General features: G+C 45.7%; 1 protein-coding gene across 1 annotated transcript in view; it reads right to left on the bottom strand.

The window, feature by feature from the left end:
• LOC119378965 (endoplasmic reticulum resident protein 44) overlaps window positions 1-22,264 on the bottom strand; it is a 60,947-nt gene that overhangs the window by 32,750 nt on the left and 5,933 nt on the right. Inside the window, exons 4-7 of the mRNA XM_037648077.2 lie at window positions 21,380-21,428; window positions 19,534-19,718; window positions 12,491-12,606; window positions 9,805-9,868 (exon numbers count right to left, since the gene is read on the bottom strand). Coding sequence (XP_037504005.1) covers window positions 9,805-9,868; window positions 12,491-12,606; window positions 19,534-19,718; window positions 21,380-21,428 — 414 coding nt within the window. The remainder of the gene's footprint in view (window positions 1-9,804; window positions 9,869-12,490; window positions 12,607-19,533; window positions 19,719-21,379; window positions 21,429-22,264) is intronic.

Here is a 22,264-nt window from a genome sequence, read left to right as displayed (position 1 = left end):
TGTTTGCGTAAAGGAATGAAAGTTCAGCATTTTTTACAGTTCCAGCAGCATAGAACAGCTTTTTTCGCATTTTTGTGCTTTAGTCAATACCAGTGTTGTACAGGTTCCTCTAAAACAGGAACGAAAGCTCGTTCCTCGTTCCTTCCCATTATTGGAATGAGGTCCTGTTACAAGTTCCTTTAGCGCTAAAGAAACTCGTTCCAGTTACATTTCGCAAATTGGAACATGTCGTTACATTAACGTTACATTTGAATTTCTAATCAAAAATATAGTGCCGGATAACCCTGAGGCGAAAAAAGGTAGCAATTTAAAGCTAACATTGAGGTACATATATTTTACGAATTCGACATCGCCGGCAGTAGGTTATATGTAGATAAAATGAATCTTAGGAAACACTCCTACAAGAATTCTTTTAGAGACCACCGGCCATATCACAGGCATGTCTAATGGCAACTATCGTGCTTGTCTATTACAAGTGGAACACATGGAGCACTTTCCACGTAAGTCTTCGAATGTACTGTCAGAATACTGCGCTTCAGATATTCAAATAAAAATTCCCATACATGCACCAATATAAATAAGTTTCTTGCACAGGACACCACATCGAAAAGAACAATACATAAGCGTTTAATGAGTGCTGATTCAATACCGCAGTGCAAGTAGAAAATAATGTCCAGGATACATATTCGCAGCTTAGTAAAGTCCCTTGTTTGCACTCAGCAAGCATCTTGATGCTGGTATCTGACTGAGGAGCCTGTTTTCTCGTCAGCCTTTTTTTGGCAATGTTGAAGAGCCATTCCATCAAGTGCTTTAGAGTAGTGCCGTGTTGTACACAAATAGGAACAAAGACAACCGTGGTCGAAGGGGCGAGGGTAGGCTCAGCGGGCGCAACAAGAATGTAGTGCTGGATGTATACGCATATCGTTTATTGAATGACAGATGTTACCGGTGAAGCGGCTGTCGAACTGAACTATATTAATGTTATAGACCGATAGCCGCGGAGATAACTCGCATGTTGAAGGGATGCCTGCCCAAACGAAACCATTGAAGGCACCGGACAGGCGCCACCGCAGCACCCGCACCCACTGCGTTTCGGTTTTCTTCCCCGCTATCCACGCAACCGGGTGTCAAAAGACAGATTTGTCGATAGCTGACGGCGGCATGCACGCGATACTAAAGGAACGATCGAGCCAGCTGCTAAAGATTATGCGACGAGAGAAACATTCCCAGGAACTGGGCCGAAGCTTTGCAGTAGGCAGCGCGCGAATATACAACCAATAAAACGTCGCAAGAGTACGCTGCTCGCGGCAAGGCGCTCACTGCCAAGGGGTGTAACCGAAGTGTAACTTCGCCACCGTTACACTGGCGCAGAAGACCATTCTTCATGTGCAGTGGGAGGTCACCGCGCGGGATTTCGGCGGTTAGCACATCGGTGCATCACTCATTTTCTGCGGCCTCTGGCGTTGTGATTGGCTCCTCTGTCCCATGCGCATAAAACACCAGATTCGCACCGTTCGAAAACTCCGCGGAACCACGCGTAGGCGCCTCGACTACGGTAAGTCGGCTCCCCCACTTCTCCCTATGCCGACAAGGCCACAGGGATGCGCAGCAGAACCGCCCGAATACGCAGCCCCCCCCCCCTAACCGACCCCTACCCCGACCCCCCCCCCCCCCCACAAAAGCTACTTTCGAGTTGGCCGAACGAAAGTCACCGAGGTTAAAAAAGAAATTGCGTTTCCTTTCCTGGCGGCAGCCTTACAATGGGGCTCGATGATTCTCAAATGTCAAGTAAATGTTCTCCAGGGTGTGTCTACACTCCAGAATGGCACGAGATTGCTGTCAGACTGGCTCAGACAAAAAAAACTGCTGTTCTTTCCGTGCGCGGTCGGTCTTGACATCGTGTCCTTCCCTGCGCCCCCGGCGGGCGCCTTAAAGGGACACTAAAGGCAAATAACAATTTATGTCAGAGTGAAAGCTCAGTGTATGACAACTTCTAAAACGGCAATATTATCAACAGCAGTGCCCTACTTACCGAGCAATTAAGCTAAATGTATCACACGATGAGCGCCACGAGTGGGACATTTTCGAAGTGATCCCGATGACGTATGAGAGTCTGCCTACAATAAATCACTAGTAATCAAACTATCAGCAATAAAAAAAGAACCTTCCGTGCATTGAAAGACGTAATAAAATGCTGTTTGTTCGTTTCCGTTTGATTCATGGAAAAAACAACCTCTGTGGCGTTGCCACGGGAAATGGCGCGCGTGGTTCAAAGGTTCCGTTTTCGCTGAGCTGCGCTTCGCCCAGCGCCCTGCTTCGCTCACGCGGTTGCGTCTCAGTGGTAGTTTTGGGATCGCGTACTGCCGCGGCGTACAGCCCAGCGCCGCGAGCCAATGTCTCGTTGTCAAGTTCTCCGTCCACATCCATTGCGGCGATTGCGGCAAGCTTCGATGGCCGTTGTTGCTGCTGTGGTTCCCGCTACTTTCGCTCTGCTGCTACTAGTGTCGGCGGCCGCTCAGTAAAGGCGGGCAACGTTAGGCACGGCAGCAGTGACGTATGAAAGTCTGATTTCAGGCGGGTGATTTGAAGTGTGCTAACGCAATGCGGACCACTAAAACGTGATTTTATTTCAAAATAAGCACTTCCTTGGCATAAATGTAGCACTAGGAAGTTTCTGGACCGCTATTTCAACAATCAACGTCAACTTAATATTTGCCTTTAGTGTCCCTTTAAAGTGAAAACAAGGATGCAGCACAGTCAAGTGAGAGGCGAGAAGGGTTGCCACTGACTTTCGAGAAAATGTCGCCGAACGACGAGCAAAAAGTCGCCAACAGCCGCCATTTTTTACAAATTTCGCCAAAAAAGTCGCCATCCTAGATATGTGCGGCATACATAGTAATAAAACTTTCCACTCACGTATAGCCCGGTAGAATACAGTACCATCCAAGACCCTTAAATTATATTGACGTTTCTCAATGCCAGTTGAATCGGCCGCTTCACCATGGGAGCGCATGTTGCTGCTTCTCCGACTAGCCGCAAGATGTGTGTGGTGGCGCAAGGGTGAATGAATGAAGCGCTCATGATATCCTTCCATCCCTGTCGGCTCGTTTCAAAGGTAAAGGTGCGGTAAACCTTGGGCGAAAACCGTGAAAGCGCTGTTTGTAGACAGCTTTACGTACCCTTATATGAATTAAAAGGATTAAAAGGTTCATTGACGGTAACACGACAGAATTCTTGCAGGAACCGATCATTAGTGAGACTTACACTTTTTAAGTGTGAACTGATATGATAAAGGACGCCACCGACCCTTTCTTATAGTCACTCATATCTACACGTGTCAATCCGATGCGTTAATAATGAACAGGTAGACAATGTAGAATGTTTATAGCAATTGTTTTCATTGCACACGCTCACCGAGAACAGTGGAAAATGCCTCGATAAATAAGCTAAATTGGGGGTACTGCAACAGTGAATAAGTCGCCAAGCTATTCAGAACAGTTGGAGCTTTGGCGGAACAAATGGTCGGAACACGCGGCCAACCCGCCGTCTAGCCCCCTCAGAAACGAAACTTTAGAGAAGCTTAAACCACCAAAAGCTATATACTTATAGTCAAACACTGCCCCCTCACGTTTTGCGAGGCAGTCCGCTGACTTACATTTTGCTAAAATGTCGCTGGGGCACATTCGAGTACCTGCTGCATTTAGATGAATTGAGGAGATACACACGAGTTACAGGACGGACATACCGAATGACGCGTAATGTGCACGTTCTACTCGTGGCTTTAAAACCAAGAAAAATACAGGGAATGTTGCCGCTCATTCATTGGATAGACACTGAACGTAGGATGCATTACTCAGTGGAGACCTAAGCCGAAAATCGCCAAAAATTCGCCATGTCGCCATTTATAATATTAGGTCGCCCCGGGCCTCTCAAATTCGCCAATATGGCGAAAAGTAGCCACCATTGGCAACCCTGGAGGCGAGCGGTAGATTCTTGCGCCTCACGCAGTCGCCCATCCCCGCTGTTCTGCTTGATGTGCTGTGTGCGGGCACCTGTTCAATGCCGAGCATCGTTTACAGAAGGAACGCCATTCCTACGTAAATGTAACGAGTTACCTAAATAATGTAATGTGTAAATAATGTTACCTAAGTAAATGTAACAGTTCCACTGATCCTCAATGGAATGCTGGCGTTCCACCATTCCTCCAAAAAGGAACTAATTCCTGGAACGTCGTTCTGTACAACACTGGTCAATACGTACTTGAAATTTCATGCTGGTTCAGGCCACAGGAGCTTTTAACATTCACCTGTAGTATGTTGTTGTAATGATGTAAATACTTGATTAGGCGTTGAATGATTCAAATTAAAAACTAAAGCATTCGCACAACCCTAGTAAGAACAGCTTTATTCTGCTCATGCATACAGGCCTTGGCTTTAAAGTTATTCTTAAAATATTCTGTTTATAATCTATAGTAAATTGAACTAAAAACGATATATTCATGTAAATAACAGTTTAAATGTGCACATATCATGATTTATCAGCTATAAAGTGAGGACGCATGCACTGACACCCAAAGGTGACATTTGTTTCAACATGCTTCCATATACGGTGAGCATGGAGAAACAACCTCACATGACCTCCTGTGGCATTTAACCCTTTGTAGGTCTGCCTATATTTTTGACACGATCATATAAAAACCAGCTGCGGTATATTCATATAAGCTACAAAGAAATAATATAAAACAAATTTCATCAAAATCAACCCAGTAGTTTACTGAAAAGAAGTGGGACATACATATATGTCCCATTGACTCACGAGAGTGTTTTCAAAAAGTGGGAAAACACTGTCCCACTGTCTCATGAAGGCACCATCACAAGATTGCATCAACGGGTATTTGGGATGAAAGCTAGTGGCACAGAGTATCGCTTCTCAAGGTGTGCTGAGGAAAGTTGTGGGGATCTCATTCCAGCAGTAGAACACTACCTGCGCCTGCGCCTCTTGTGAGCCTTCATAGCGCTGTGGTCTGTTCCTGCAAAGCTTACTTCACCGCACGCGCCAACCATTTTTTAGATGCGAAGCAGCTTTTGGGCTGGGCTGTGTCCGTGGTTCCATTGGCGACCGTCCCACCTAGCATAGCCATCTGAGCGTGCGCTCGTGCCAAGTAGAAGTCTTCTTCCTCTTGTTCTTTGACCACCTTGATGATACGTGCAGAGTACTTTAGGGGCCCAGGCTGCCATATGCTGTCCTAGCTTGGCATAACACAGACAAAACCATGTGTGCTGGCACGCGCCAGCACATTCGGGCCTGTGTAAGGGGCTGGGTAAGACGCTGTGGCCTCTCTCCCTTACACTCTCTCAGCAATTATGTGATGGCGTCGGGGAACGAGATTCCGCAGACGCGTGATGAACCAACGCGTTGTACAGTAGAACCCCGCTGATACGTTTTTCACGGGACCGTAAAAAAAAAACGTAGGAGCCGGGAAACGCAAGAGCCGAGAAACGCGAAAAATTGAGAAATAAGAGTAGTGGTGAACTGCACATAGTTTTATTTTAATTCTTTCGCTTGAAAAAATCATGCAGCGTTGCCTGGCGCATCTTCTCACGCCCGACAAGCACAAGGCGTTTTTCAAGCACCTGTAGTGCCATGTGGCTCTCGCCATCGTCACTGGTGCGCACATATCTTCGCAATAAATCCAGTGCCGCTACGGCCGATGAGAACGTTGGCTCCGGTATCCGCTCCACCTCCTCCTCAACTTCCTCGTCACTGGCGCACGGATCGGCGCACTCAGCCACGATGTCGTCGACGGATAACATCGCGGAGGTGACAACGGCGTCGTCAACAGAAGCGTAGTCACTGTACGCGATTCCACTGGCACCAACAGTCTCCATGGCAGTGTTCAGTTCGTCGCAGTCTGTGAACGCACCGTCTCCAACAGCTTCTGTTGTGTCATCTGCGCGCACACCGAAACACTTGTTGAAGCAGTGTTCAACTGTAGCAGCAGTGACGGCGCTCCACGCCGATGCTAAATAATGCATGGCATCTAAGATGGTGACGCCTGCCGGCTGCTGCCCACGCTCCACGCTGGCCAGGGACCGCTTTACAATGCACTTGCGGTAGAAGTGCTTTACATTTTTTATTATTCCAGCGTCCAAGGGCTGAAGGTGGCTTGTGGTGTTGGCAGGAAGAAAAACTACCTTTACGTTCCGCAGCGACGCAGTGTCCTTGGGATGTGCGGAGCAGTTGTCGAGAAAAAGAACGACTTTTCTGTTCTGGCAGCCCATCTTAGAGTCCATGTATCTCAAGAACTCCTCAAAAAGTGAACACGTCATCCACGCCTTGGTATTATTGTTGTAGTGGCAGGGCAGGTGACGGACATTTTTAAGGCAGCGTGGGTTTCGAAACTTTCCTATCACCCACGGTTTCATCATTTCCGAACCATCGGAGTTGCAGCACAGCAGCACCGTTAGTCGTTCCTTACTGCATTTTCCACCGTGGCAAGCCTCGCCTTTTAGGCTCAGCGTCTTAGAGGGCTGTACCTTGAAAAAAAGGCCTGCTTCATCGGCATTGAATATGTCTCTCGGCTCGTAGTCCTTTATGATAGACACCACGGTCTCTTTCCAGGCCTCAACAGTCTCCGTGTCCACACTTGCAGCCTCTCCGTTGACAGTGCGGTAGCGTAATCCATGTCTGTTTTTGAAACGGTCGATCCAACCGTTAGATGCACAAAAACCGTCGATACCGAGCTTGTCGGCGATCTCGAGTGCCTTCTCTCGCAGGATGGTACCGTCGAAGTTAACTCCTGCGGCCCTGGCTTGTTTGAACCATTCGAAAACGGCCTTGTCAAGCTGCACGTGCTCCGAACTCCGGGCTTGCTTGCACTTGACGTCGAAGGTTCGGGCATTTTCTTCAATTTCGATCCGTTTTGCAACGATGGAGTTCAAGGTGGAAGGCGTCAGTCCTAACTCCTTCGCTATGCACGCCTTCTTCCGCGTCGGGTTCTCTTTCACAACGCGGAGAATGTTCAACTTCTCTTGCAGCGAAAGTGATTTCCGCTTTCTTGATGTCATCCTGTTTGAAGACTATTTGGAGCGTTGGAAGTGTAAAGGCACTATGCTGCACGCTCGTATAACCTGCGCAACGACCGACACGAAACAAAGGCAATGCGAGAAGACCGCAGCAAGCACGGGTAGCACGGGCTAAAGTCCCTAGGGAAAAATCTAGGGACTTTAGCACGGGCACACATGGGCGATGGTGATGGCGATCGGGCTATACCCTTTGAATCGGGCTCAAAATACGGATCTCAAAGGTCATGTTTTTGCTGGCATGAACCGAAAATACGTCATAGGTGTTGCCCCCGGCACTTTGGGCGGCCAATCCCATTGTCAAGCCGCCAAGCCAAGCTACGTGAAAGACAACATGGCCGCTCGGGCCGGCGCGTCGTGGCACTTCGCAACGTATGATGCGGGAACGGTCCCACAGTTGCGACGCAGCAGCGGGGTTCCCAATGCATTGGATCCTATGGGAGCTGTGCCGGGACCGGCCAAAAACGACGTAACAGCCAGGAAAACGTAACAGCCGGGAACGCAACAGCGGGGTTCTACTGTATCCTAGTCAGAACGCGCTGGCACACACTAACGCATTCGGGACTGTGTAAGGGGCTGGGTAAGAAGCTGTGGCCTCTCCCCCTTACTCTCTCCGCAATCACGTGATGGCGTCGGGGAACGAGATTCTGGAGACGCGCGATGAACCCGCATGGCGTGCTCCAACAAGAGTTCGGGACGAGTAACAGCAACTACAGTGAATTCATGGTGTGCTCCAGTTGCAAGGACGCGTTAACACTGGGCAAGGTGCCCGTGATGAATGGAACTTTAAGTTGACCCATGCGCTGCTTCGCATCCCCACATCTCCCTTTAGTGGGAGATGGTGTAATTTTTTTTTCTCCATTTGCCTGTCCTTGCTTTGGCTGTCCAAATTGCCGAGTACGGCTGTTGTCCCTGAATATGTGCCTACCTTTCAGGAGGTATATGATATCAAGAAAAATATTTCCACGCACCAATATCCGCAATTACGCTGAGGAATGAGCGTGGCAATATCGCAGGGGATTGTTTCGGTGCATTTATTCTTCCACAAATTTTTGAAAACACGTGATGACTGAAAGCTAAAATCTAGAGCTGTGCGAATAGCAAAATTTTGGGTGCGAAGCGAATTCGAATAATAAAGATTGAGTGCGAATCGAATCGAATAATTTCGAATAATTTTCGAATATTTCTCAAACATTTTTCGAATAATTCGAAGTGAAATTACAGAAAAAGTTGCAGAGAATCCCTAAGTATGTTCTTGTGAGATAGCAACATGAAAGTGTTCCTTTTCGCTAGGTTGATAAAGCGCTGGTGAGGTCATATTTCATAGTTGTTTTTCTTATCAAGAATGAGGCAATGTAGAGGCCGAATTGTGTTTATGTACATGATTTGGTGCAACCAAAGTGTTGCCGACAACACTTTACACGTGATAGGCAAAGATGCCATTTCCTCAGCCTCTCCTCCTCTTTCAACTTCTGTGGAAGGCCAACTGATGTGGCAGACAAGGGTGTGCTCCCTTCAAGTCCGGAGTTCCAAATCAGCCTCGTAGACGTCGATATATAAGAGCATCTGAAATTTTGGATGCTAAAAAGCTTCGGCGTCCGATTTTTTGGACTTCCTGCCCCAATTTCATGTCCAAAACAGCATTAATTGAGCCCCCAACTCTGCCACATCTTTCATCTCCGTATTGGAACCAGCGTTTTCTTGAGTTAATACATTTGCGACCGTAGCGGAGCTTGAAAGGCAGCTTTGCCGCAATACGGGGGTGTGATGAGGTGAAGCATATTGAACATCTAGGGACCACTTTCAAACGGACGTTGACTGTCTCTTGGCTAAGTTCGACCGTAGCGGAGCTTGAAAGGCAGCTTTGCCGCAATACGGCAATGTGAGGAGGTGAAGCATATTGAAAATCTAGGGACCACTTCCAATCAGACGTTGACTGTCTCTTGTCTAAGTTCGACCGTAACGGAGCTTGAAAGGCAGCTTTGCCGCAATACGGGGGTGTGATGAGGTGAAGCATATTGAAATTCTAGGGACCACTTCCAATTAAACTTTGTCTCTTGGCTAACTTCGACCGTAAAGGAGCTTGAAAGGCAGCTTTGCCGCAATACGAGAGTGTAATGAGGTGAAGCATATTGAAAATCTGAAGGGGCCACTTTCAACCGGACCTTGACTGCATTTGTCTTTGGGAAGTTCGAATAGTTCGAATAGTAATATTTCAGTGCGAATCGAATCGAATAGCAAACACTATTCGAAAAATATTCGAAATTTCGAATATTCGCACACCCCTACTAAAATCACCACTCTGAAAAACCAGAAAAAGAGGAAATTATCCGGTATTTTGATTGGTACGTCCCTGTAACACTACTTGCACCCTTCGAAAGCGTGATAAAAGAATTTTCCTCGATATTATGAAGACTTAGGTAAGGTATGAGTGACTTATTGTTGCGCTAATTGCAACGGGTGATATGGGAGAAAATTTTTCCTGCAGACGGAAAAGTGGGACATATGTGTCCCGCTGTAATTATACCCATGTTATCTTAAGTCAGTCCTGTTAACAGGTGGCACAATGTGATGTAACGTCTGTCTAGTAAGTGAATCTTGTGATTGTCAAAGTACACTAAGTCAGATTTCTTAACAGAGGAAGCCAAAAGGTTTGCCGCTTTCAACAAACTATCCATGAAAATTTTGGTCTCCCTAAATCAATTGACAGGCAGGTTCTCACCTTCGCACGAGGTGGTTTGAAGTGAATAGCATCTGCTGTTGCTGAGACATTTTCTCCTGTAGGCCTGTAAAGTAACATTGCATGACAAGCTGGTAACATACCTCATAAGTGACTTCATGCTCTTATGAGTAACATACAGGAAAGCGTACACTAACGTGGTGACCAATATCAGTATTAGCAGCAAATGCGCCCACACACAGAAAAGGCCAGAACACATGCGGTGTTTTATCAGCGCCTGAGCAATGAACTGTATCTGACGACGAACGCCCAACGCATGGTGGCATTTGGTGCATCTATCGCAACACAGCAAATATCCAGTGTCGTGCCACCGAGCCTTTACTTAACGCACGAAGTTCGTTGTGAAAATTCGCTCCACGTACTTCGGCCAAATGCGACCACTGTAGTGCTCGAACATGTTTAGATTCAAATGCGTACTACATTAGATACATGCAGTCATTGGGAGCAGAAGAAAGCAGTTTATGTTTCGAAACGCCTCCACTATTTTGCTACAAAATATCAATGACACAATGAGTATGGCAAAGCACAGCCAAGAACCTTATTATCATCACTATATTTATTCAAACTTCAGAACACTGTTACTTGAGAACCAACTAATGTATCAAGAGCGCTTAGAATCATCGTTACTTTAGCAATGGTTCACTAAAATGGAAACACCTGCACCAATAGTACTCTAGGCCACACTAACACTCAGGCAATTGATCCTATATGACTCGTGATTTGAAAAAAAGCATGCAGCTGCTCCGTAGGCATGCACCCTGGGGTGTCCCAGAGGGCCAAGCCCTCCCCTCCCTCCCTCAGCTCTATACAAGGTCACAAGATGGACATAAATTAGTGTTGCAAATCTTACTATTTTGCAAGCAGTGCATGGAACCTTACAGTGCATGGAACAAGCAGTGCATGGAACTGAGACAACAACAGAGAGCACTGAAGAAGTTGACTGTGTGTACAACTGCGTTACATACTACCAGCTTAGGAAAGAGCAAAGCTTTGTTCCTGTGTATAACATGGCAACAGTAGTAAAATACGAGTTGGAATCCATGTTTACCTAAAGATATATTATGAAGTATAAAAGTGTGCAAACTTGAGCTTGGAGCTTGTTGGAACAATTTCAATTGTGATGTGATGTGCTTTTTTTTTGTGATTTCAATTTGTGATGAGCCCCAAAGGCAGCAGCGCATTTCCTAAGGTGCTCCCACCCTCATAACGGGGGGCCCTGTGCATGCCTATGGGCTTCTCCATGACAATGTTTTAAATCTGTAACCCAAGGTACTCTTTCTTGTGTCCAGGGAAGAATTGGCATAAAGGATACTGCGAACAAGAAAAAACAAGCTTAAGCTACGAGACACTGGCAGACAGATGACTTAAAGGGCCCCTAAACCATCTGCGATAATTTTTTATAACCTTTTAAAAGTAAGCGCGCACATCGAGTTCAGAATGCAGTCACGCTCAACAAAGCTAAGCATGGCAGCGCTATGAGCTGTGGGCACGCCACAAATTCCAAGAAACCATCCCTTCTCTCCGGGCCTTTCGGCAATCCTCAGGCTCTCAGCATTCGCTGTTACGTCAACATGTCGTCTGCTCGTCATTCACAACACCTGTGTCCGCTCGCAGGTACGCGCGCTTGCTGCCGTGTGAGGAGGAGCACTTGGCCAGGAAGAGAGATGGGCCGACGGACGGAGCACAGCGAAGGAAAGAGCGAAACGAGCGAGGGCCTCTTTTGTATCATCAATCGCGTATAACTCCGCTATTACGGTACTGTTTCGAAAAATTCTCACGGCTACGTGTTTGCTGTAGACTCGGGCACAACTTCAACAACACAACTAAATTTCAACTCTGGGTGGTTTAGAGGCCCTTTAAAAGAGCAGCTCAAAGCAGGACACAAGAAGGAAGAGAAAGAAGGTTAAGGGTGCAAATTGTAGCCAATACTGATGAGTGAATCTCGCCAATGCATTTTATTGCCTCACAAATTTTTGAGCGACCTGACATCGCGCCGAGTAAGCTAACTTTCTTGAGCATAGCATTGCAAAACGCTTGGAGGCTAATAAAAGAAACAATTACATGGTATAGAAAACCTTGACCAAATATTACTATTATGACTGCCACTGGCTTTATTAATCCTCAATTTACTAACCTGGACATGTCCCAAATTGCCTATATGGTTGCACAAACTTGTCAGTGGCTGCTATGACAAGTTATCCCTCTCCACTTTTTAGCTTCAACACTGAGATTTGTACCACAACAATTTTCAGTTCTAACTCGCACCATTAATCCAAACAAGAGAAAAATTCAGGGAAACATGGAGGCTCAATGTGGTGAGAAGTTATCGAATAAGGAATGTCACTTGAGAAGCCAACACTTCCACGAAGAGTCTTGCCTTTGTTAGAGATCTGATGAAGACAAGTGCTCTTGTCGAATCATTAGCTCCAGTGAACTGCGCAAGTTAGCAGCAAGCTGCTCTGACATCAGAGAGAGCGTGAGATACAGATACAAATGGCCCTGTCCAAGAGCCTTGGTATATTTTTCAAATGTGTTCTTATACACAAGTTTCCTCGCTTAGCAGTATCACAGTCCATACTTTGAATACTGCACGCCGCAGCCGACTCAGATCAGAAGTTCCTTTAAATAAAATTTACAAAGCTTACACTAGAATTCAGAACAAACTAACCTGGCCACAAAGTAAAAATTGCAGTCGTCTCGCAAGTCGGAAGCCACCCGGCGGAACGTTCCATATGCCTCGGTTTCCTTGGCAGCAAAGTAGCCAAGCAATGCTGGCTTCTTTTCCTGAAACAAACAAAGGTACCATTGTAAGCAGATGTATACCATGGGTGCTATGATGTAACAATTTTTTTGACGGCCTAAGCTAAACATCTAAAATCAAATGGCGCAGCACACACATATGTGTGAACAGGAGTCTGCCCACGTCCTAGTACCAGTAGTTCTTGGCAGAGCCTGCATTTGCACATGCATACATGTAAATAGCCAGATGAAACCATAACAGCAACCTGTACAGTAAAAGCTCATTAATTTAGCACTCATTAATTTGGAAAAACGGATAATTTGGATGAGTTCTTCAGTCCCACCGAGCATATACATCGTTTAATGGCATCAAACTCCGGTTAATTAGGTCATATTTGACCGCAACCCGGTTAATTCGGATGATCCCGAGAGCACACCGAGCTCAAGCGCCACAAATGTGCAGCACAAAAGAGTGAGAACAACATTGGCGGCCAACTGAAATGGGGCGATGCAGTCCACATGACCAACGCCATCACTGCGAACCCTACGGTAACGAAAGGAAAGCCAGAACGCTTCATGCTTATATGCGTTTACCACCAGTGTTGTAGGCGTTACTGAAAAAAAGTAACTAAATACGTTACTCGTTACACTATAAAAAAAGGAACGCGTTACTGCCCTACGTTACCTACAAAAAAATGTAACGCGTTACCGTTACCGAAAAAAAGAACGGGCGTTACCTCTGCCGTTACTCCGCAATCATAAATTTCAATCGATGTGTCTTTTCTGCAGGAACCCACAATAACAATAATTTAAATCTGAAATTTATGTTTCACATAAAACTTCTAATCCGAACAACGAATATACCCAAAATGCTGATTTAACGAGTATTACTTGCACAAATGTACCGGACGTTAGCAATGGTATAGTGGCTTAAAGTTGCCTTTAGAGTTACGTGTGATGGCTTCTGACTGACACACGGTGAAGCCATTTTTCTCAATGTGACATTATACAGAATATGAGATTCAATCATCAACGCTATTTGCAAAGACAGCATCAATGAAATCTCTATAAATTTACAATAATTCTGATGGTGTGCTTCTGCTAGCAAAATAGATGCGCGAATTCTGTAGTAGTAAAGAAATGCTTAAATGGGCTAGTCCCGTAAAAAAATATCTGTGCATAAACATTTTTTGTTCACTTTAACCTGTATAATTACGGCAAAAATTGCGAGCGTTTATGTGAGGGTGTTCAAGATCAGCACCACTCACTGAGGAGTTCAATAACCAGAAATTTTGCTGCAGTTGCAAATAGAAAAAGCAAAATTTATTTTTAAAACAAAGTTGATAAGCCTTATCAACTTTGTAGCTACTATAAAATGTCGCATATTTAGACATTTTTCAAAAAGAGTTTCCTTAGCTCTACAAGTTTGAAACAATGTTACTTTACTCTTTGTTGCGCATACATTTCATACAAAAAATACCTTCTTTGTAACGATAATATTTGTGTTTTACAACATCGTGAACTTTTGAGAACGACAGGTAATGAAATTTGTCCCTCCGGATTGAATATGTTTGATATTTTTTCCCTCGTAAATTATGCAGTTAATAAGAAAATTAAGTTCCTTTTCGGGCTACTGGCATGGGACATGCATAAAATATAAAATACTCAATCAAATCTAAAATATCTATTTTCGGATCCGTGTCGATCTCCCGCGGAATAACCCATTTGCAATAACCACGATTAGTACACTAACTGCGGTAATGTCTGCCGTGTAGCTACCTGTAACCGTGGTTAGCCGTAACCGTAGTTAGCTTAACCGTGGTTAAGGCTGTTCGTGTGACAGCGGTATTAAGGTAGTGAGTAAAAAAAAAAGATTTTTTTTTTTGCGTTACAAGAAAAAATTCTACGTTTCACGTCCCGCTCGCATTCTCTTTCAGGGTTTTCTTCCAGCCGGGGGTCACGCCTATTCTCCACAATAAGGCAGACTCTCGATCGGCAGCGCACCTGTAGACCGGTTGACGTTACCGGCTGTCGCCTGGATGGGCCAGAATTCCACAGAAAGCCGCTTAAGTCGACGACGCGGGAGTTGTTGAATTCGATGCGGTGGTCGTTTACCATGCTATGCTTGGCGAGTGTACTCCTTTGTCACGCGAACTTGCGGACATCGTTTTCATGTTGTCGCAGCCTCTCAGGGGAGTTCTTCGTTTCCCCCACGTAACGGCCTGTCTTTTGGGCACGAAAAGGCGCAGGTGGCAGCAATCCAACTGCTACATCCATTTCCACGAGAAGCATGTCCGTACAGTTTCTCATGGCGAATTATGCGGCTTACATGAAGCTTTGTGTGGCGATGGCCCAAACCTCCACACAAGGAGTCGGCGCGTCTTAAGAAATGTTAAGAAATTGGTCCCCACAATTCCCACAAAAAAAAAAAGCTATTCCGCCGCGCTTTCGTGGTCAATGCCTGGCAGGCTGACAGCTCTCCGACGCTGCGACAAAAGAATTTGTCAGGGCGAGCTCCGAGAAAACGGCACCCCCAGGATGAAAAAGTAACGAGTAACGTGACACCACACGTTACCGAAAAATGTTAACGTAAGTATGTTACCCGTTACAGTTTCTAAATTGTAATGAGTACGTTACTAAGTTACCGAAAAAAGTAACGCGTTACCGGTAACGCCGTTACTTGTAACGCCACTTGTAACGTTACTTGTAACGCGTTACCGCCAACACTGTTTACCACCATGTGTGACACGTTGTTGGCCATGGGCGTTCAAAAAGGGGTGGTCGCTATCCACAATCGCATTGTTGGCGACCAAGGCTTCAGCGGCTGAGGCAAATTTCTTTCGCTTACAGGCGAAAAAAAAGTATTGTCACGTGCGCATGGTGGTGGTGGCGGTGCATAATAAGGTAGGGGTGCAGTGCACGTTTCAGGCTAATGAAGACATAGGGGTCATGCGCCACGGTAGCATTGTGAAAGATTTAAGTCGCAGGATGATGAAAATTGCGGCTTTTATGCTGCTCTTATAAAAAATAAGGACAGCATTCACGTATTCACCAAGAAAATTAAAGTATGTTGATGTCATACACATTAATGTTTTACTGGTACTTTAGATAATTCAGAATTTGCAGTGATGCTACCGAGGACTTCTGATTTGGAGCAATTTTTGGAGCAGCAAAATTTCCGTTTTGGAGCACTTTGGAGCAGCAAAATTTTCATCTTGAAGCACTTTGGAGCAGCAAAATTTCCGTTTTGGAGCACTTTGGAGCAGCAAAGTTTTCATCTTGGAGCACTTTGGAGCAGATAATTTTGCATTAACATTCAAGCACCTGAGTATTATTGGGGCTCTTATGAAGGCTAGAAATATTTCGATTCATGGCAAATCTCATGGAAAAAATCATCTCAGAAGCATAGGCGTGCGCACAGAGGGGGGGGGAGGAGGGCAGGGGGGGGGGGCGCCCCTCCTCCTAATCACCTAAGAGGGGGGGCGCAAAATCTGCCCCGTACATTGACCCTTCTAGTCACCTAAGAGGGGGGGGGGGCACCAAATCTGCCCCATACATTGACTTAGTAGGGTGGGGGGGCGCTGCGATGAACCTTCGCCCCCCCCCCCTGATGGGGAACCCTGCGCACGCCTATGCTCAGGAGAACTCCATATTTCACTCGCTAATGAAAAAATAAGGGCTCATGCAGTTGAGTGTTCTGGATTAACCTCTTCGGCGATTATTTTCGACACTAGCAAATAAACAAAATATCGGATCAAGATAATTGCACTTCACGAAATAACACTCTAAATACATCTATGTGGTTATCAGCAGACATGGTAGACAAACGCCGTGATGTACAGCAGTGCCTCAATGCCAAAGAGCCACACTGTCCCTGATGCATTCCCCTAAGACAACCCCAAGGCGAAAGCCAGGTTCTTTTTCTTCTCGATCGATGGGTTGATCCTCACCGTCTCTCTCTGCAAGCTTTCTGCACCTCAGCTGGTTTTGCGCTAGCTCCATGATCAGCGCACCGATCACGGAAGCAGTGTAAAGTGACGATGTCATGTGATGGCGTCATCACGTGACATGACGATATATTACGCCATGATGACATCACAAGTTTTGACGATCTATAACGCATTGATGACGCCATCACATGATGATTATTTTTAGCATCAATCGACTGACGCCGCCGACGGTCAATTTTCGTGTTTGATAAAGCATCTAAGGCTTTCGCATTAATATTGCGTCTTGAACGTTAACAGCCTGGCCCTACATACCAAACTGTCCTCAACCATGTCACCTGTGTGCCATGCGCGAAACAGCTTCGCTTATCATCCACTTCAAGAGTGAAATGGCTCCTCAACTTTTTAAAAATTTTTATTGCAATAGCAATTATATGGACACTCTCGGCGGATTTTTGCCGTCACCGTTGCCGTAATTTTCCGTATAAAGTCCAAATTAATAACATCACCACGCGCATTCTAGCCGCGGGTAAAAGCTCGCGAGCGCTGGCGACGAACGCGACTGAAGCGGAGATTAAACTAGCCGGCCGTCAGTCTCCAACGCACGGACAGCACATGAGATAACACCTTCCCGCGTGCGGGCCTGCCGTCAATTGCTCATCAAACAGAGAGGAAACGCCCCGCCCGTCTTTCGTAAGGAGCATCGCGGGACGCCAGGGGAGCGGAAGGGGGGGGGGGGCATCGTTCGAAGGGCGCAGTCGCTTGCGCGCTCGCTATCTCGAGGCATCAGGAGACGGCTTGTAAACTTGCTGTGCTCTCAACGCTTACTTTGCGTTTAGAGAACTCAGAGCAAGAAAACGCTTCGGTTCCTGGAGCGGCCATATTCCCTAAAACCAGCGTTTTGTTGAGTTACGCGAGATCGGATCCAAAAGAGTTAGCTGCTAGCCTTACTTCGTTTAACAATACAATTTTTTGGTATCGCATTCACTGCTTCGCTCTTAAGCGAAAATGAGTTTTTTTAACCGTTAGCTATTGACCCCCGAAAGGGCGGACGTGTAACATGGCGTAGCCGCTTCACTGTGGGCCGTCAGCGACGGGCTCTCTACTGACAGCTGCGCATTTGCGGCTGCTCCGACCAGGAGATATGATTTTACTAATGAGATGAAATTTTTAAAAAAGCAAGCAAAAATTCGAATTGGAACCCTAGCACGTGAGCTCGAAAGGGCAGGGCCTTTTAGGGGATATTTACCGCAGAGTGATTACAAACTCGGACGTGCTGGCGGAAAGAATTACGAAAAAGCTGTTCTGGATGAAGATCCATGGATAAAGTATATCTGAGGAAAAGTGTCAACGCGTTTCAACCGTTCGCGTGCTCTTCCATAAACGCTAAGCAATTAAAATTCGATATTCTCCCATATATCTACTGCGAGCGTTCCCAGATTTCATTCCGCGATGTCTGGAAACAGAAGTGACAGGCATTTTAGCGGCACGCATGTAGTTATTACTGAACATTGCTTTCCTTACGTGCCGTGCGACGCTTGAAACGAGCTATCAGCAGCGTTTCTGGAACAGACGACGTCCGCCGATGAATCGCCAACGCACTTTCTCGCTACCGATAGGCCTAGACGTCACGAGCCTCTGCGGAGAGCACGTTTTGCTGTCGAGCCGACTTACAGAACAGAAGCTGCGTCAGCACCGTGCATGGCATCGTGGCTTACTCGGAACGCACGCGCGAGCGCTATTTATTCAGCGGAATAATTCTTGGTCCATGATTGCGACTTCATTGGCAGCCCCAAGATCGAGCTGCACATGTTCTGACGCGCCGGCGGTGCGATTGCCGGTGATAGACGCCCCCAAGCCCGAGACTTTGGCGCAGTTTGGCGCAAATTTCGTCGATATTATCAGGATGGCGCAGTAAATACAATTTTGGCGCACTTTGGCGCAGTTGGCGCAGGAGTGGATTCACTGAATTTGGTTAATTCGATCAATTTTTCCAGTCCCGTGAAATCCGAATTAACGTGCTTTTACTGTATTAAGAACTTGACGTTGACAGTGCCAACTGTTCTGAAAATGTCAGTGCAAAATTCACGTGCTTGCTGCTGCAAAAGCTCCCCTTCTCTATACCAAAAATATGATTTCACAGCCACCTCATCCAAACACAATTAAACAACACCACGAATGACTCACCTTAGGAAATGCAATGCAGTACAGAAAGATAGTGAAGGTAGGTGAAGTCATGACCACTTCTAGCATGCAGATGAGGCTGAACAGAATTGTTCTGGTGTCTGTACCTTCACCATTTCTACTCCTTATCTCACCAAAATAAATAAAATAAACCAATGAGTAGAAAAATAAATTTAAGGTTTTTTTCAAGCTGTCCAGAAACATTTCATGGCACCCTTCGATTAATGAAAAAGTGCACCAAGCAACTTAATTTAGGAAAAACCTGTGAAAGCATACTTCACTTTGACGTTCGCAGGATGCAGATGGAGGGTGAAGTCAAGGTTTCCCAAAAATGAAAACTTCAGGATATGATTAGCAAGCCTAAGGTGGCGATGTCTTGATTTACGAGAAAGATTGTACATATGGCCTTACTGCATAACTGTTGGGGTTTTATGTCCCAAAAACCACAATATGGTTATGAGAGATGTCATAGTGGGGAGCTCCAGCAATTTTGACCATCTGGGGTTCTTTAACGTACACCTAAATTTAAGTACACGGGTGTTCTTTCCATTTCGACCCCACTGAAATGCGGCCGCCTGGCCTGGAATCGAACCCACGCCCTCGAGCATAGCAGTGCGACACCCTACGTGCTAAGCTACCACGACGGGTGGCCTTACTGCAACCATACCCAAGTACAAATGCTAGTACTGAATTGGTCACCGAGAGACTTCCATCCACAATGGGCAGCATGCAGTAACCAAACATATCACTCATATACCACTGTGCCAAAACTGCCCATTTGTGATGAAAACTAACCTTCTACTTGCCTTCAATCCCTCAGATGCAAGGATGCACTTCTTACCTCCACGTGCTGTGCCTCTGCTTCGTGTGGTATTTCCTTGACCTGGTCCTTCAGCATTTCAATGATGTAGTTCTTCATGGCTTCTGCAGAGCGCTGTCCCCGATATTCTCGTTTCATGACCACACCATTGCGCACTAGTTTTAATGTGGGATACTTTGTAATGCGGTGCTTCGCTGCAATAGATGCTGCAAAGAGAAGAAATGCAGAAAAAAAAAGCGTATCACTTCTGTTGAAATCAAAGTACACCTTTCCAGTACAGACTACAAATTTACAGCACAATGAATTATGCCAAAAGTGCTTGAAACCAACAGACATGGAAAAAAAAGGTCGTCTGGTTTTTAACAACAAAAATCTAGACCCTCGGTTGCCTTTCTTCTCATTCAGGTTTACCACAGTCTTATGTGTTTAAGAAAAAGCAAATTAGTCCACATCAAGCAGCGCACATCTAGACATGGTGGCCTCCCTTTACCTTTCATGAAGGGCAATATGAATTACAGTGAAACCTCGGTGATACGAATCTCACGGGACCACCAAATATATTCGTATCATCCGAAATTCATATCACCAGAAAGCATCGAAAATTGGCATGCGACAAAAGGAAGCAAGCGTACATTTTCATTTATTGTTTTTCAGGGCCGCAGCAACGTCACGAAGAACCCTGAATGATTGTCAGTTAAGTTTTGAGATGTCGGCAATCATACCAGCACTCATAAATATACGGCCCGTACGCGCGTATTTAACTATTGACCCAGGTGCATTGTGACAAGCGACAGCAATAGCCCCTTCCAAATTTTAGTATGCTTTTTGCGTGACACAGGAGTACTGCAGCGAAAGTAACGGAGAAGCGCTGTGACGCGATGGATTAAGGCCACAAAATTACAGAACCACCGTCCTGTGTTATGATGCTGTTATTGCGGAGGTGGTGGGGGTGTTTTTTAGGAGATTTACGGCTGTCCCCGCACAAGTGCGACCTCAACGGTCACGCATGTTGACGTCGTGAGGCCTGACTCCTTCTCCAAGACCGTCCTCTCCTTCATTCGGTCCTCGTCAACCTTTTGTAGGATGTCTGATGCACGAGGCAGGCACGTGTAAACACAGTACAACAGCAGCAGCCCGGGTCGACGCGTTAGAAAAAAAAAAAGCATGGCGCTAAAGTCCTCAGTAATCTAAACGCGAAGGCACACGGAGGCACGCAAGAGCCTCAAAGATTCGCGCACACAATCTCGGAAATCGTGACGTGTCTCAGAAGGTTTATTCTGACCGCAAGAAAAGTGTTTTTCTTACAACGTGATTTTGACGATTTGGTGCGGCGCGCATGCCCACGCTAGCGCTCCCTCTCTCGCACGTGCTTGGCCAGTCTTCCGCGACAGCGCGGACAGCACCTCTTCGTAGCTGGGCGGCAGCGTACGTTCGTATCAAACGACGCTGGGTGAAAATCTGTTCGCAACAGCCGTACTCCATTACAAAGCAGGCCAATGGGCCTTGGCTGGGATCAATGAAAAATTCGTATCACCCCGAAATTCGTATCAGCTGTGATCGTATCACCGAGGTTTCACTGTATTTCCTTTGGCTATTTTGTCTCAGTGCTTTGTCTTGTTTAATTTTCAGACATTGTTAGTATATACAAAGCATACAGAAAATAGAATTAATTGACTAAAGCTTCATACTCAGATGTTTTACACCCCAAACTCTCTCTTGTACACATGGCCCATGCCATACAAGGGATACATAAAGATCAAGAAAAGTGCTTAAAACAGTAATACAGCACCAAATGTATTATTTAAAAAAAAGCAGGCTACTGAGAATGTTCAATAACATACTAAAAAACAGATAAAAGTTCACATACTTTCTCTGTCACAGTCTACTTTTCCAAACAGCACTTTGCCAACCTGCTCCTGAAAAAAAGATTTCAAATGTTCTGAGTAATATGGTACTTGCCCACAATATCTTTCAGAATGAAAAAACTGAAAATGCTGGAATTCACAGCCTTCATACGCAACACAAAGGTAAGGAATGCACTTTGTAGGCTCCTGCACTCAAATGCAGAATTTAGCCCTGAACTTAAGGCTGTATGCTTAGGCCGCACTTTCATTATACCTATGTTCAGAACCCTTTCGTAGACAAGTGTCCACAGAAAGCAACAATGATAAAGGCAAAAGAATACAAGGCAAAAGAAAGACAATGTAAGTTAGTCCTCGAGAATGCAACTATGCAGTCGAGACCATCACAAGAAAATCCAAAAGCTAGCCCATCACGGACCATACTTCTCCCTCAGTTATCCTCGCCCAACACTTACATGACCACCTTCAGAGCTGAATTGTTCTAGATGCTCAGAAAATTAGTGCAGTGAAACAGCATGCAAGGCTAGTGATACAGCAATAAGAAATTTGTAAGTGTATTGAAGCAACTTGGTGTGTCTTTATTTTCTACATATAAGTTTCTGAATGCATCACTGCAACACATCATGCCATGGTAATGTCTATCACTAAAAAAAAAATTTGTAAAATAGACAGGTACTTTTTTTGCAAGAAGTTGTCTCTGGGTAAGTAATGCGACAGAGGAGTAAACACTGTATAAGCAAAAAATCGTCCAAATGATCAAACACTGGGCGTGGACTAGACTACCAGCTGTCAAGCAACATGTGTAAAAGTGGGCTGCAGCACTGTAGTGATTAGATTGTGCAATTTTCGATGCCAAGATCAAGGGGAAAAAGGGGTTGCAAGAGTCATCA

The sequence above is a fragment of the Rhipicephalus sanguineus genome, chromosome 1 (genome assembly GCF_013339695.2).
Source record: "Rhipicephalus sanguineus isolate Rsan-2018 chromosome 1, BIME_Rsan_1.4, whole genome shotgun sequence".
NCBI lineage: Eukaryota > Metazoa > Arthropoda > Arachnida > Ixodida > Ixodidae > Rhipicephalus > Rhipicephalus sanguineus.
The sequence above is the reverse complement of the archived record's forward strand: the minus strand, read 5'-3'. Positions and strand labels throughout refer to the sequence as shown.